We start from the raw sequence: 17,639 nt of genomic DNA, 5'->3' as shown, positions 1-17,639 counted from the left end.
CCTGCCTCTGCCTCCCAAGTGCTGGGATTAAAGGCGTGCACCACCACGCCCGGCTGATCTTCTGGTTCTTATATTCTTTCTGCATCTCCTCTCCTCCTAGTTCAGGAATTGCGCTGTAGATATGTTTTGGGGCTGGACATTGCACAATCACCTTTCTCTACATTTGGATCAGTTGTAGTTTTCTGTAATGGTCTCCATTTGCTACAAAGAGACATTTCTTTGATGAGGGGTAAGACCTACACATATCTGTGGGTATAAGGATGAATTTTTAGATTATAGTTAGATATTATGCTTCTTTAGTAAAATGGTGGGTGTAGTTTCTCTCCCAAGTTCCTCAATGTCCCTAGCCTTCGATAATCATCCATGCCTGGCTAGCTTTCCAGTACTAGGCCTGATTCTTCTCTTGTTGAATTGGTCTTAAGTCTAGTTAGGGAGCTGTTGGTTACTGCCAAGGCTGGGTACCACTGTTACATGCTTAGGGTTATTGTGCTATGCTGGTGGTTCATAGATGTCATAGCTGGGTAGAACTATTGGTTGCTTCTCTCCCTTGGAAGCTTGGATGGTACATTAGGGAACCATGAAAGCTAGTCTTTAGGGAGGAGAATTTCAGGACACAACCAGCTCAGATCCATGGGCTCTGTCTGAAGTGCATGCTACTTGCAACAAAAGGGACTTAACCTCCAATCTCAGGAAAGATACCAAAACCACATCATTTTTATGGCATTTACTGCTATGTGGCACAATATTAAGAATTGTTCTACAAATTATTTATTCTGTCTTAGCCATCTGTGGTCATGTAAAGTTCCTTATAACACAGTTTTTGTCTCTTTTTGATTCAATTTGCATTATACCTAAAGGCATGTGTGGCACATATTAGGGCCTCAATAAGGAATGGCTTGATTATCACAGGCATAATGTATGATGAAGTAAAAACTTTAATTGCTGGTTAATTTTTATTGACTGCATTATTTATTCTTTTGGTTGCTTAATGACTGTTTGACAAAATTTCCTAAGAGAGTGGGTAGAGAACACAGTTTTATATCCACAAATTCAACCATCCTCAGATCAAAAATACTTTAAAAACATGCATCAGGACTGAACCACACGTGGACATTTTGTTATTCTATGGTAAAGCAATCATTTACACAGCGCTAGGCTATGTTAGGTTTTATAAGAATTCCAGAGTTGTTTAAGTACATAATGTGTATGAGGAATATGAAATATTCTGGTATTTTGAATAAGAGACTTAAGCATCTACAAATTGTGTCTGCCAACCCCTTGGATCCAAACCCTCTTAAGGATACCAATGGAAGAAAATACTTTTTTTTTCAACTAGTAATGAAAGAAGTAATTATGTGGAGCTATTCAAAGTATAAATAACATTTATAGCCATAATGCTTAACTATATTCCACATATTACCCCTTAGATATACAGCGTGAGTATCTTTTACATCATCTTCATGAAAAGTCATCAAACCATTGCCCTTGGGCCAAATCCTGTCTGTCACCATGTTTATAAATAAAGTTTGATTACAACAGAACCACAACCACCCTCCTTCTTGTGTGCATTGTTCAAAGCTGTTTTTGTCCTACAAAGGCAGAATGGAGGAATTATAGTTGAAACTAAATGTCCAATAGAACTTAAATATTTATTTTAGTATCTGGCCCTTTAAAGAATTCTTAAGCCTGTTCAATATCATAAGAGGAAACAGTATTGATATTGGGACTATTGCAAGGTAAACTGTGAAGTTGGTTGTGTGGGAAAAACATTGACCTCCAGCAGGCAAAGTGAGGATTTTGCCAATTGGCAGAAAGCCTTACTAAGCCAGTTCTTGGCGTGGTGTTTGGCATGATGTGAGGTGACATTTTGGAGTACAAATAAGGGAATTTTGTGTCTTTTCTTTCCCCTACTCATTATCATGTGAACAGAGAAATACTCTTGAAACTGATACATGTCAAAGAGAAAAGGCACCTGGAAAACAGTTCTGCAAACAGTTTTCCACCTGTGAGTAACAGGTCTGGGGTCTCCTGTTCCCTGTGCCTGTTCCATCCTGTTGGCTGAGTGGTTAGTAAGGATGTTGACAAGACATCGGAACCATTTAGTGGTCTCAGCCATGAACTTCAGTCAGCCTCTCCACTTGCATTCGGTGTACATGGAAAACAACTTCCTTCCCATTTGTTTCAGATCAAACATTAGAAAGTGAACAGGCTTGCACAGTGGACAGAAGGGCGGAGCCAGGAGTGGGAGGCTCTGTTGCCAAATGCAGGGTATTACCAGCCCTGCTAGGACAGACTGAGTTAGGCAGTTGGCTTTGCTCAGTGCTTTGGCCTGGTATGAACTCATGAATGGCCTTCGCCTAAGCCTTAGTTTCTTTCTTCTCTCTTTCCTTTTTCTCTTTTTCTTTTTATTTCTTTTCCTTTTTTTTTCTTCTCTTTTTAATACCACAAGCTATGCTGTGCCATTTGCGCAGATGCACAACACTAATTACATTCTGAGTCACCCATGACTTTTGTTCCAATACAAGATTATCCTTTGCAGTGAAGTTGGGAAATTCCAAACCCCCTTTGGTTTTGGCCCCGTGGTCTGAGGGAAGAAGGGCCTCTCGGTGTTTAAATCTTTTTACAATGTATACAAAAGATGTGCCCCTCTGTTATCAAAGAGTTTCTAAAGAGCAAAGACCCCTCTGGATTATGTTCCCCGTATTTGGAGGTGATGTTTACTTAGGCTCTGAATGCTCTCCTTTACATCACATGGAAGTATTAGATGGGAGATGTAGTTAGGCTTGATTGGTCCTAGCTGCCAACCAGTGATCAGAATCTTTTCCTCCAATCGGACAAATGAACAATTTCTAAATTACAGGCGCTGTAATGGAGTACATGGAGTCAGATGAAACTCATCATTCCACTGGTAATGTGTTTAGGTCACTTTTCTTTTGCCATTATTAGAAAAATATGGTGTAAGATAAATCCTCCACGTTTTCAATGAAATTCTATTTCTTGTTTGCTTTTAAATTGTTGAGGGAATACAAAAGTTACTTCAGACATCAATGTGTGTGTGGTCAATTAGCAGCTGGGATATTAATAAGATTCTAATGTGAACATCTTAATTATTCATAACATGTGCATAGCTCTACATTCTTGAATATCAAACTTACATATTTCTATGAGATGGCTGAGGCTGCCTGCAGAATAAGTTATTGGGAAGAGCATATGCTTTGTATGTAGTCTTAGGTTTTATTTATGAAAGTCTAATGAGGTAAACTATAATCTTTTTTTTTTTTAAGAATTATTTATTTATTTATTTTAGGTACATGAGTACACTGTAGGTGTCTTCAGACACACCAGAAGAGGGCATCAGATCCCTTTACAGATGGTTGTGAGCCATCATATAATATAATCTTATTCCTTAAAAATTATTTTATGTGAAATCAGTAAATATTTTTAAATCCTTAAGTTATATTTTTCTCTAAATTGTTAAGAGTCTCGGGGTGCTATAAGACATGTCAACACTCCTACCACTAGTAACATGCAGATAGCTAGTTGGAAGCTCAGTGGGTATTGACTTCTGCTCAAGAACCGCTCTAGCAATCAGGCCTTCTCCATGTTGTCTCCTTGCAAAAAATGTCAGATGTAAAATTTGGGTCTTATTACCAATATCTCCAGTATCTTCTTTTTCCACTTTCCCTTTGATTTTTAAATAGTAAGAATGGAAGTATCAGATGGAAGTCATTTAATAGTCATTGAGCAGTAGTTCAATAGATATATAACAAGCTGAATATTTAATAATCAAAAATACTAATAATAGAAGTTTATCACTTGTGGATGTGTGTGTGTGACCATGTATGTGAAGGTACACATGCATGTGTATACATGCAATGTTCAGAGGATGACCTCAGTGGTCATTCATCAGACACTGTCCACCTTTATTCTTTCTTTCTTTCTTTCTTTCTTTCTTTCTTTCTTTCTTTCTTTCTATCTACCTATCTGTTATCTATCTATCTATCTATCTATCTATCTATCTATCTATCTATCTAATTTGTTTGTTCATTTGGAGATTAGGTTCTCTCTTTGACCTGGAGTTCACCAAGTAATCTAGGCTGGCTGGTCAGTGAGCCCCACAACCTGCCTGTCCCATCTCCTCCCATAGCCTGTGATTACACCACACACCACCATACTCAGCCATTTTCCATTATTAACTCCTAGCTCACAGTTTTTTCTTTTCCTGTTTTTCTTTCATTGGAGATAGACTTTACATTTTTCTCTTTTCTTTTTTTGAAAGTAGACTCCCCCTCCCCCCACAATATATTCTGATTGGAGTTTTCCCACCTCCAGTGTCCTTAGCTTCCTCAGGATAGTTCCTCAAGGGAACTATGTCTGCTTCTGAATGAATAAACTGGTTCATTTGAAGTAATTGAGTGTAATAGAACTTGATTTTCAAACAAAGAGATTGAGAGAAATCTGTGTCATATAGGGGCATGTGGAAGGTCAAAGAGGATGTGTAGGATGAGGCTTGCCCAGGACTCTACCCTACTCCTTTCCAGCAACAACCTCAGAGGCCCCATAGGTTCCAAGAAATGTATTTCAGGCATCCTCAGTAGAGCTTTTAGGTGATTAAATATGAAGCAGGTATATCCTCGATATACAAAATGAAACCCAACAGTTGTTAAATTGAATACTTGTTGCTAGGTTAGCATGAAATCTGTAAGATACAAAGCACTTTAAGGTTATCAGATGTTGAAATCACCAAAACAGACAAACACACTCACTGTTCTAGACTCTTAAAATGTCTAGCTCCTCCCTACTCAGGATGACTCAAATGTGATAAAATAATAGATATCTCGCGGTCAGTCCTTGGCAAAGTGTGTTACTTATTTTACATATGTGTTGTCACATCATTGGTATTTGTCTGCACGTAGGGTTCTGTGATGGTCAATGATATCCTAGTATTGAAAAGTATCATGTTTAGGTGTGTTGATATTTTCCAATTCTTCATGCTGTTTTTTTTTTAATCATAAGTGACATTTGCTTTTATTTCTATTTTTATGTTTTTAAAATTGTTATTGGTTATTTTATTTATTTACATTTCAAATGTTATCTCCTTCCCAGTTTCCCCTCCACAACCCCCCCTATCCTCTCCCCTTCCCCCTGCCTCTGTGATAGTACTCCCCCACCCACCCACTCACTCCTGCCTCTGCACCCTAGCATTTTCCTACTCTGAGTCATTGAGCCTTCACAGGACCAAGGAGCTCCCCTCTCATTGATGCTGAACATATCCAGCTGGAGCCATGGGTCCCCCCACATGTACATTTGGTTGGTGGTTTAGTCCCTGGGAGCTTTGGGGGGGTCAGGGATCTGGTTGGTTGATATTGTTTTTCTTCTTATGGGGTCGCAAACCTCTCCAGCTCCTTCAGTCCTTCCCCTAACTCTTCCATTGGGGTCCCTGTGCTCAGCGGGGTTCAGTTTGGCTGCGTTCATCTGCATCTGTATGGATCAGGCTCTGGCTCTGGCAGAGCTTCTCAGGGGACAGTTATACAAAGAAACTTTGTTGTGTCCGTTTTGTGTACACCTGGCAGCTCTGAATGAGGACAATTTAATGAATATACCAATTTCGTGGCGCCATCTCCAGGGACTTTTTCCATTTTCTTCAGTAAAAGACTGAATGGCATCTGATGGGAGTATTGAGGCTGTAGGCACCTGATACCTAGAGGGAGAGCACTTCCTAATGTCCCTCCCTCCCTCCTTCCCTCCCTCCCTCCCTCCCTCCCTCCCCCTCTCTCTTCTCCTCCCCTCCCTACATCTCTCCTTCTTTCTCTGTCCCTCCTTCTCTCATCTCTCTCAAGTCTTCAGGGTGCTTGGTGACTTGCTTTTTCAAACCAGCTCTTCACTTACTCTGCAGCTGGGAGAATTCAGCATAACCAAAGCCCAGGAAGCAGAGGCAGAGGGTGAACCTCAGAGCAGGAAGGACAGAGACTTTTTCCCTGCTCATCTCTGCGTCCATCTGTTTTCTCTGCTCCTGTTTTTGTTGAAGAGCTGAGAGAGCCTCCACCAGCTGACCGTGGAGTGAGATGCTGGGAAGCTGAAGGCTGTGGGATGAGCAGAAACGCCAGTGACTGTCCCTTTCTGGAGGCCGAGGACAGGGGGAGGGGCCAAGTCAGGATTTTCCAGAGGGGCAGCAGTGAGTTAGAGCTTGAAATTAAGGATGTAGCAGGAATAGCAGGAGCTCAGCTTTAAGGACAGGCAAGCAGCCTGTCAGCCAGTCACCTGACCAAAAACACTGTCTCTTCAAGGAGGTCTTCAAAGTACAGGGAGGCAGAAATGAATACACTACAGTCTGTTTTGAAGAGTAAACCCACTGAAGTGGACAGACATGAAAGCCAATAGATTTCCACTGTGCCAATGTCAAGTTCAAAGATGATATAACCCACTGATAAAACTTGTGTACCAGAACCACACCACGGGAATTTAGAATCCTGACAGTGGAAGTAACTTGCTGTGTGGCCTTAGGCAAGCTCCTTAACTTCTTTGTTTCTCTGTTTCATTATGGATAAAATTGAAGAAATAGCTGCATACACCCTAGAGTTATTTTAGATGTAAGCATAATTTACATAAATTATTTTGCTTTAGCTTTTTACCCAGCAATTATGAGTTAAATATTAGGTAATACCAGGGATGATTTTAGATACTGTATCGGGTACTTTAACAACTACCAGAAACCCTGGAAAAAAACCTTACAAGCATCAACTTATTGAAATTAATGTAAGGCAGTATTTACCTGATGGACTTGTCCCATGAGGAAACTGAGGCATGGGGAAAGGAGGCCATTTTCACAGGACTATATACAGAGGCACACTTCAGGACCAGCAGGCAAATCGCAGGGAGCCCAGCTCTGTGAACTCTGCCCTTAATACAGAATGAGTTGCAGGATTTTAACCATGATGTCTCCTCTTGTTAATCCTAAATTACAAGTCTGCCTTTAGAAGTTTCTGCAGTTGTCTTTGTGGACAAAGCCTTAACTCTTCCATACCAAATGACTTGCGCCTTCCTCATGCTCTGTCTTAGCCATTTGTCCTCGCTGAGGCTTTAAAGCTCATAGTTAAATTGGCTGTGGCAATAGCTTGTATTGCCCAGTGCAATACAATAGCCAGGCTCTGTCCCTCCTGCAGGTCTGGTAACAGACCACACAGACCCCTGTCTGGAGGCCCTCCTGTCTTGCTCAACAGACATACCATCTTCTTGAAGTCACAGTGCTTAATTGAGTCTGACGGTTTATCTAAAAACTTTGAAATGCCAAAGAAAGGCTTACAATTACTTTACATGAGAGCGAAGGGGGTTGCCGTTTTAAATAGCTCCCATTCAATTCATGATCTCCCTCTTGGATTTATCAGTAGGCAGTCTTGCTTGGAAAAGCCAAAGTGCATTCTGGAACTTAAAGTATTATTCGCATGTACTTTTCTTCTGTAGGTCACACAGAGAGTTGTAAAAATGTGAAGAAGAAAACCTTGTTTTCTTGGGCGGGGACCTCTTATCTCATTTCCTCTTTTATTTATCATTGTTGCTATGAATTAAAATACTTCTGGTATTTTGGTCCGAGTTGGAGGCACTTGAGGCAGATATCTCCCTGTCTAGTTTCTTCTTCTGGTCTTGGAGGCCTGGCTATTCAGATGCCTGTGATGCAAGAGTTACTTCACAGATGAGGGAGAACACCTATGTGACTCTAAGCCACCCTAACTCCACACTGTACATTTCCCAACATAGAGTCCCACAGAAGAGTTCAGACAAAACAGATTGGCAACAAATCTAAATTTAGCTTTCTAACGATTTCTGTGTGGTAGAATAGGCTAAATACCACTTGAGCAACCAAACACTTCATTCTACGATTTCTTGCTTGCCCTGGGCTCTCCATTGACTGCTGAGTGCCTTCAGTGTGTGGCATTTTCACATTGTAGTTGCCCAATACATGCATACATCAATATGCATGGCAACATCTACATTATTTGGGGGTAAGTCTACTGGGGGAAATGTTCCAGGATCTAATGATGATGCTGAATGGTAAAGATCTTTGCTCAGTCAGTAGGAAACTATTGAGCCAGGGTATATGATGTTCTCAGTTTTGTGGGTTCGTTTCTTCATACACCCACTTGCCTCCTGTTTCTTTCACATTCTACCCATTTATCAATTACTTCCTGTCTAGATATAGGTGACAAATTGGCAAATACACATTAACAGAAACTGGGAGGCACATTCTTGTGCTTGATTGTACAGTTCATACATTACTAGACACAATTATAATGCCATTTATCTCATCCTTGTAACAGAACTAGAGTTGTTGCCAATGATTTTCTTTTATTTGCTGTGTTTGGTGAATTGATTCGTCTGTAAGGAGAAGACTATTAGATATTTGGTCACTAGCAGAAAAATGAAACTGAATGTTCTAGAAAAATCATTTAAGAACAACCTCAGTATTCACAGTCCTACCTTGGCAAGCAGTGTCATCTTCCAAAAACATAAGCATTAATGGTCTTACAGGTAATAGAGAGTATCACACCAGTGTTGAGCACAAGAAAACTAAAGGCTATTGCATTAAATAAATCTTAAAAGGTTGCACATTTCCTTTAAGGAAAATGTAAAGATTAAACTCAGATTTCACGGATGGGCTACATCTGATATTTTTCAGTATCCTTGCCTCTCCAACTGTTTCCTCCACAAATTAAAATGAATTCTCACTGTTGAGCTGGAGGCAGAATCGAAGGTTCTGAACACGAGTGGTGTTTTCCTAGACACGTGGGAGAATCTATTGTTGATAAACAGCCTTTGGTGGGGATCAGGATAATTTATCTTACGTGTGTGTAAACGTCTATGGGAAGTTGTTATTCTAAGAGAACTGTTCTCTATTACCCTTCCTGTTCCAGTAATTCTTTTGAATTTCACAAATATGTCAGATAAAAAATAATTCATTGCTAGTTTGACTTTTTTTTGAGCAAATTACTTAGACACAGTGCTTCAAGCTAGGGTTATTTTGATATGGATACCCAAATAAAGATACTCTTTTAAGCTATTTTAACTACATCTTTTTTCTTAGAAAAGTTACGGTGTAGTGACAGATTTTTTTAATTTAAGCACAAAATAGGAGTATAATATGGTGAATAGATTAATTTACAATTTTAATTAGTAATTTTATAATATTAATGAAATAGTATCCTGCTTAAAGTATTTTGGGGACAACTATTTATTACCTTTATTCTTTAAGAACTGTTTTATTTTTAATTGTTTGCATCTGTCTGAGGAATTACACACGTGTAACATGTCTGCAAACATGTCTGCAAAATCTTGAGGAGGGTTTTTGTTTCCCTGGAGCTGGAGAGACAAATGATTATGAATTAAATCAGGTAGGTTCTGAGAATTGAACTCTGATCTTCTGTAAGTGTGGTACCAGCTCCTAGCCACTAGGACATCTCTTTAACCACCCCCATTTTTTACCTTTAAATTATTTTCATTTTGTATGTGCTCAGAATGTTTATGCTTTTGCATATATAAATCTAACTTTTGTTCTCAATTTTAAACTCAAAAGAAAGACCATTGACAGGCTGGAAGTGAAACTTCTCATGTCTCTTACTAACAGAGACGACTTATGAATTTAGGAGACCTTGATTCAAATAAATGATTAGAACTGACAGTAACTAGAAGGAGAAAGCCCACATTCAGTCTTCAAGAATGAAAGCTCGTAGCTGAGAACTGACCGTACAGACAGCAAAAGGGTCCACTTGAGAATTTTTATTTCATCATCATTATGTTTCATATATGACATATGCTTGTATATTTTGAGCTCACAAGTCAAACTTGGACAAGTTGTAGGACAAAGATCACTATGTAAATGAGATATTTTGAACATTAATTCTCTTTAATAGTTTCATATTTTGTAATGAACCCCATTTTATCTAATTTTGAAAACCATACGAAAAAGATCTCACAGACAACTTAAAATACTCAAATAAACTCTAAAAGTCTATTTAAAGGTTCTTATGTCTCAAATGATTAACAAAACACTCTCTCCTGTTACATACAAAGTATCTGTCCCCTGTGAGAAATGAAGCAAGTGTATGTTCAGGGTGTCTCAGACTTTGGACATTTGAGAGTCAATAGCAAGAAGATGACCTTCTGCCAAGGACATCTACAGTTACATTTGTCTCTCATGTAATGGTCTTGTGGGTAGATATAGTTTGAAAGTTATATAAAATTTTTACTACTTGAAACCCACAATTTTCTTTCATATTTAAGTATCCTAATAAGAAATTCTATTTCTTTTAAAGTCTGTGAAGTATAAAGACAGAAAGTAAAGTATATGGGAGACAGAATTAGATGATCAGTGTGGTGAATATTTTTCAAAGCTCCTTTGACTGGTATCTCCATATTTGTGTGCCCCCCTCACCTGAAATGAGGCTGAGTCACAAAATCCTCTCAGTTTCATCCTGATCATCTCAAAATTCATGCTGAGGACACTAAAACACTAGGCTAGAACTCTACCATCTGTCCGTTAAGAGGCCGGAATGTTGTAAAAAGGTGAGGGATAGAACTAACTGTAGGTGATTGATGCACAGGCTCCTTCCAGATCCTCCCAAGGATTCAAGTCTGTACCCACTGAGTTACTTCTAGCTTCAGCATTAAACTCTGCACATTGTAGAATGGGAAGAACCCATCCTCAAAGTAGTTTGTCTGAAACTGAGTCACACAGTGAGTGAGATTCTTCTGAGCGTTAGGAAGTGTTACATGTCATTCAATTACGGAGAAGATGTACTGGTTCAATAACAGTTAAGATTTACTTAGATTCACATAGAGTTTACCAAGGTGCTTGTCATGTTGCTAGCTATTAAACAACAGTGAACTGGACATTAACTCTGTCTGCTGGCCACTCACATTCCAAGGTTTAGACATATTTTAAGTGATGGCCCTTAGAGCCTTGTGCTATATTTTGATAAATATAAAAATTGAAGATAATATGTTTTAATTGTTTAAGTAAAATTATTGAAAATAAGGATGTTTTAATCTTCAAAAGAGTATTTTTGAAAATCCTCAAACTATCAAACTTTAAATACACCAGAGTTCCAGAATAGGACTGTATTGAACTTATGTAGGCTCCGAAATTCTTCACATTTATATTATTTACAGCTTTTCTGATACGTTAAAAATAAAAATCTCAGTGAAATTTATCTTTTGAGAGTATAGGCATGAAGGTGTTTTATAACTCTATACTATTTAACCTGTTGTGTTTGCACTATGAGTCTAAATCCAGATGTTTCTGAAAGTTGTTACAGATTATGGCTGACTGGTGGCCCCCATGGACACCCAGTGTAAAATTAGTTAGAGGCATCTGTTCAATTCCCAGTGGTTGGGAATTTCTGTAGTAAAATTTATACCAGATTCCTCCCTTCTCAGCTGATGAACCTGGGATCTGGACTCAAATGAAACAGGTACAGAAACATTCTTTGAATGTATGAGGTGCTTTGTCTGAAAGTTAGTAGAAAAGTAGCATAACAGTAAATATTTTTCCTAAAAAACCTAAACATTTATATATTCTTTGACTCAACAGTCTAACATTTGGGAATCGTTTCCAAGGAAAAGAACTCAACCGAGAAAAGCATCCATGCACATGAGCATTCCAGGATCACAGAGGAAATACTAGGAATGATGGAGGTGATGTTAGTAACTACTTCAGTGTTTACAGTGATTCCTGATCTCTATGCTGAAAAACAAACACACACCTTTGAAATATAAGCAACATTAATTACAATGAAAACGAAGATAAAGTTCCCATACATGGCAAATGGCAAGAGCAGGGGGTTCTCCAACCTAAGCTTTTTTTTACTTAAAGGCCATAACATCAGTGGTTTCAAGAAAATAGCTGTGAAGAAGGTTAACGGAAGGTTAAGACGCTGTTAATGCCCAAGAGATGTGAAATAAGCAAGTAGATTACTTATCTCTGTAAACTAGAGTAAGAACATAATAACCAATATTTTCAGGTTTTAGTATATATCAAGTTCTAAGACAGATAATCCAAATATATTTCACTTGTTTAGAAACATTTATTTTCATTTTTTTAATGCTAGATATTTTCATGGCCTTTGACTTTTGTATGGCTTGGGATGGGATAGAATGTGAAAGTGATTTTATAAGTATTGTAATCAAAACGTTAACACAGAATAGACCTCTCAGTACGATCAGTATTAAGGAACAACATTCACAGTAAAAGTCATTTTAAAGTATATATATTTAGATGGAGGTCAACTAAAAGTAAACTTGAATGAAAGAAGCTGTGATCATAGAGACTTGACCAAGTTAAATTTTTCCTTACTTTTCATCATGACTATACTTGGGGAAGAAATTATAAAGGAACTTTTAGATAGCGTAGCCGATTCTCTAGTGAAGAAAATCTAGGAGAAATATTTTAGAGTATGTGATTTCCCCTACTTTCTTCTCTAGTCTCATCTTTCACAGATTTCTCCATTTTTGTTGTTGTTGTTTATTTTGAGTCATATCTAAATCCTAGCAGCCCTGATACAATGTCACTGTATATTCTCCTTCCTTAATTTTCTGAATGGGCATGCCATCCCACATGTTGTAAGCATGAGTATTCTGCAATCAGCACAAAGGACTCTCAACAGTTACCAAGTCCATGATGCCTTATAAAGCGCATGGGACTTGATCCAGCACAGAAATTGCTGGCTAACATTAATCATCAATATGCCTTGGTAAGCAATTCTTCAAGGTTCTACAAAAATGTGCAAGTTAACAATCTGGTTCTGTGAAAACAGAAAGCCCATGTTTGCTGGGCAAGGATAACCGTCTTATAACGTGGACCATGTGGGTATTTAAGCAAACACATACTTATCTGTAGAAATAACACACACTCATATTCTCTTACACACACAGCCCTCTAACCGTCTTATCTTTTTATATCATGAAGCTCATCAATATAAACCATACAACTCTTGGAGAACAGTAGGCTTTAAGTAAGTTAAGGACCAGTGTTCCATGAGGATGATGATGCCATTCACATTTGTGTTGGAAAGTGAGTAGAACAAAAATAGAGATCTTTAATTAGTCATGCCTAATGGCCAATGTAGCTAAAACACAAATCAGAATATTTACCATGGTGCGAATTTAGTTATGGGGGAAGGTGTTATGTATGTTTTTATAGTTTTGCTTTTAGCATATGATAGGCTATAGATATGACCTGGAGAGGAGTATATTTCAAATCTCTTCATCTATGAAATTTGAAATAGTTTTGTAGTAGGTGTGCTCTTGAGGTTGTGGAACAAAACTCTCTACACATAAGTGAAGGCTGTAAGTAGTGAGTTTTTCCTAGGCAGCATTGCCATTAAAGACCAATCAGGTTTACGATGGGTATGGAGAAGTTTGCCAAACATGACCTTAGGCCAGGCAATTGTTGTTCAAATCAACAATGACTAAATCCTGCTGGATAGGTCCATTTATCAGTATTATGAGAACATCACAGAATGTCACTTTCCTTCTGTGATCACTTGTTTTTTCATGCCCATAACCACAGTAAAGCTATGTCAAGAGCATCAGAAAACCTTGTTAGTAACATTTTTCAAAATATCTGGACTTTGCAGGGTCCATAGAGTGGGTCATTTGGAACATAAAATAATTCCAAAAAATGGATTCTATCTCTCACATTCAAAACATCCACTGTAATCTCAGGTAAAATGCTATGCTTACGTACTGTTAAAACTCTGGGCATGTCCTTGTTTGAGTAGGGTCACAATTGTTATATGAAAGAAAGTTAATACATTTGTAAAGCTAGAAACTTTGGGGGCATATAAATGTGTGTTTGCAGACCACTGAGGATGTTTTAGGTGTAACCTGATATATTTTATTAGCCTTCTGAAATAATACAAGTAAAAACATTAGTAAATTTGTCAATAGCACATACTTAATCTATCATATACTCTTCAAAAATGTAATTTTTCTAAGCATTGGAAGGGTCAGGCTAATAAATTGAGAGAGAATGCTCATGATAAGGGTAATTTCTCTTTAAAGTATTTTAATTTTCTTTGTATCATTAAAATGAATGCATCTTGTGCCAGATCAAAAAAAATCAGAATTGTGGTAACATTTTATTGAAATATTTACTGTAAAACAAAATATCCCCCAAACATTTTTTATTACATTACATCAGATCTGTAAGTATTTTGTTCTGTGACTGTGGCTATGGATTCAACGCCTCTTTTCTGTAAGGACTGTAATGAACATTATACAGATCCTGCACAGATCAATTGCAGTGGAGTTTCTGTTCATGTTAGCCTATAGAGAGTGGTTAAAAGCTACATTCAAGAACAATCTGCATCCTGTTATCCTTGTGTTTGCCTCACAGAAAGGTATTTTTAAGAAGTGGTATGGCATTGTTCTCCTCATTGCTTCGTGTCAAATCATATTGCTTGGTAACTCATGACAAACCTGTTGTGTGTTAGCTAGGAGCTCATGAAGTAAAATTTGAAATGCCAGCAATCTGGCTTAGCTTTTACAAAACCAAAGTAGATTCCAATGCTGAAATTGCATAAATCAAGAATGGGAAACAATCTAGGGTTTGGCCAATTTGAGGCTACATTGTGGGCCTTGTATACAGCCTTTCCTGGTCTTCAGAAATGACACAATCATTGGTGTTATTATTTAGCAGTGTCAGAATGGTTTTGCTTAAACTTATTTTTTACAAAGACAGGTTGGATTTTGTGGTTGTTGTTGCTGTTGAGTAAAATCTCTCTAGATCATGTAGCTGTAATGCCTTGATTAATAAAATGCTTTCAAAGGTTACAGGAACCATGTGTGTCTCCAAGCATGTGTTAAGAAGCTGGAGACAGACTGAGCAATATAAACATTCTGTTGTCCTCAAAGGAGGTTTGTAGTCTAGCATAGAGCAACCACTTGTCAAGTGACCACAGGAGTTAGTACAGATCAACACAACAAAGAGATATATAGGATACTGAAAATATAAAACAAAGGACCTGACTTTGTCTGTGTGAAAAATGCTCAGTTACAGCAATGAGCTAACAGTTTTCTTAAAGGTAAGCTCCAATAGTTGTTACAAGTACTCTGATGACTGACGCTATGAAACGTTATTGATAGAAAGAAAGGAGTGACATGAAAGAACACAGTCCATATTATTATATGCCTCATCTGTCTCGTCTTTATACACAGAGGAATCTTTATAATCACAGAAATCTTGTGGTCCCACCTTGTGAAATAGCAAGCACCTACCCTGAGCACTGCCCAGTTCATGACTGCCATTCCACATATAGCACCTGGTTATAACTGTCCTTTTCAATGTTAAAATTTGACTCTCACGGCAAAAACTGAATTGAATACCTAATGTGTCCATTGCCAAATTATGCCTGTTGGTAGAGAATATTGTCTTGTGAGTGCTATGGTGGTTTGTTTTCATCAAAAGGAATCTTTTCACTTGGTGTGTGTGTGTGTGTGTGTGTGTGTGTATCCTTTGTGTTTGTGGAAGCTTGCAAAAGCCATTAAAACAGCTTGCATCCTTGAGAGGTTAAATTACAAAACACTGCGAGCTGCCTGATTTGGGTGCTGGAAACCAAATCCGTGTCCTGTGGAGGAATCGCAAGCACGTTTGTTAGAAAGATGGCTGTCACGATCCTTTGCATTGCTGTCACGGAAGTGATAATGTTGCTGTAGTTTATTGATTACAGAAGTTTTTCCAACCCAGGCCATACACTAGAGGAATGCAACACAAGAGTCCAAATTTTATGATTCAAGAATTGGGGGTGTGATAGAGACCTGCCTACCACAGGGATACAAATGGAAGCTGGTCTGCTCCAAGTGGAAGTGGCTAAGACTCAACAAAAGCTTAACTTCCTAGCATTCAAATTATGTGTTCTTCTCTTATTAGAAGTGCTGTGTGAGTTTGGGTTTGGGAGAGAGTAAGGGACATTATTGGTTCATTGGTCATTTTATGCATGTTATAACTTTATGCACTATAAAAATATCAGCCCTTCCGAAGGTTTTTCCTACCTGCTTGAGTGAATGCATAGCTGAACAGCAGTAGAGCATCACTGCATGTGCCCTGGCTGTGATCATGAATATCTCCTTAATACACGAATCTCCAAACATAGCAGTCAAATTTTATCCTGATTCCTGTTGTTCTCCAGTACTGGTGGTCACCTCGAAAGAGTGCCATGTGTGACTGCAACGTCATATGTTCTATCTGACACATTCTGCCTCCTGCTTTCTAGTGTCAGCTCATCTTTCCTGCATTCGAATCCATGTTGGCACATCATTACTAAGAAACTAATAGTCATAACCAAGCTCCCTGGTCTGTATTGTTTTCCTCATTGGAGACTCTGCTTATGGTCATGCTACTTGAGGCAGAATGTGCTGTGAAAGAGACTATTGTGCAAGTCAAAACAGAACCAGCTTCTGTTTGGACCTTGAGGTTCTGTCTGTATTCTGCCTTGATATCTTCACTGTCAGTGCCACACCTACTTAAAAGCATACATTTATTTTTCAATTAGATGAAGTACTAATGGTCTACTTAATCCCTGTTAAAATGAAAGTAGGCAGCTTGTATCTAAGGCCTATAGTGTGAGGAGCCTGTGCTGGAGTCACTGTACAGTTAATAAAAAGTACTGACTACTATTAGTGTTCTCAATGAGCAGTTTGCTTATTAAACTCATTTGTTTTATTTTTCAGTAGAAATGATAATAAATAATTAACTATGCACATTGTTTTAGAGCATGATGTTACCTACCATACTTTGTATGCTTTGGTGCATAGAAAAAGTCTGATATTGCTACCAAATATGCTAATTAAGATATTTATGGGTTTCATTTACACACAAGAATCCAGGACCTACATCATACTTTATAGTACACTTTGGCCACAGCAATATATTCCATTTGAATATTGAAATGACTGTGTTTTAAGTGACAAGCTTGGGTAAATCAAGATGGAATTGAGCAATTGTATGTTAAGTGTGCTTGATTGACTGTGAGACTCCAATGATTGTTAGAAGCCCCATTGTTTATGTTAGATGAAGAAAGGAAGAGACCGCCAAGTGTTATCACACCATTTCTCTCTGTCAATTGCAGGATGTGTCCTGGCAATTAGATGGAGTAGGATCAAACATTTAGTGTCCTGCCTGATTGACATTAATAACTCAGGTACAGGAATTATGTTGAGAATTTATAGTGAATGTAGACAAGTCCCACCTAGGTGTTACAAAGTAGGGCTGCCTTTCATGAAAATTTAATTTCTGTTGGTTCTAGAACAATCACCATAATCTCTCAGCATTTACCCATGAAGTATGCCAAGTAGAGAGATGGGGAATGGGGGGGAATGAAAAGCCAAACGTCAGATTCAGTCTGGACTAATCAAGCTTACTGAAAATGCATAAATATTGAAAGCAAGAATGAAAGGTAAAATTATTTTTAAGTAAAATGCTGTTAGATATAAAATAAAATTTTATTTGGAAATAAAAGGAGTGTTTCCTAGAAGCCCCATTGGTTTTCCCTTTGGCTTATGTATGTTGGGCAATTTGCAACGTTCTCTGAGGTCCAGGTTCCCTAGAGATACTTGGGCATTTAAAGATGATATATGTCATTAGCCAA

The 17,639-nt window shown here is 38.1% G+C and overlaps 1 protein-coding gene across 4 annotated transcripts in view; it reads left to right on the top strand.

Annotated features, from left to right (window-relative positions):
- The window catches only part of Angpt1 (angiopoietin 1), a 233,575-nt gene that overhangs the window by 5,441 nt on the left and 210,495 nt on the right, over positions 1 to 17,639 (top strand). The window contains exon 2 of one of the 4 annotated variants that reach the window (XM_029469437.1): positions 2,861 to 2,908. The exons of the other annotated variants lie outside the window; for them this stretch is intronic. Within the exon in view, the coding sequence (XP_029325297.1) occupies positions 2,888 to 2,908 (21 nt within the window). The 5' untranslated portion in view covers positions 2,861 to 2,887. The remainder of the gene's footprint in view (positions 1 to 2,860; positions 2,909 to 17,639) is intronic. 4 annotated transcript variants of the gene reach the window in all.

This window comes from Mus caroli, chromosome 15, assembly GCF_900094665.2.
Source record: "Mus caroli chromosome 15, CAROLI_EIJ_v1.1, whole genome shotgun sequence".
Classification (NCBI taxonomy): domain Eukaryota; kingdom Metazoa; phylum Chordata; class Mammalia; order Rodentia; family Muridae; genus Mus; species Mus caroli.
Note: the sequence above shows the minus strand (reverse complement) of the source record. Positions and strands in the feature narration are given on the sequence as shown.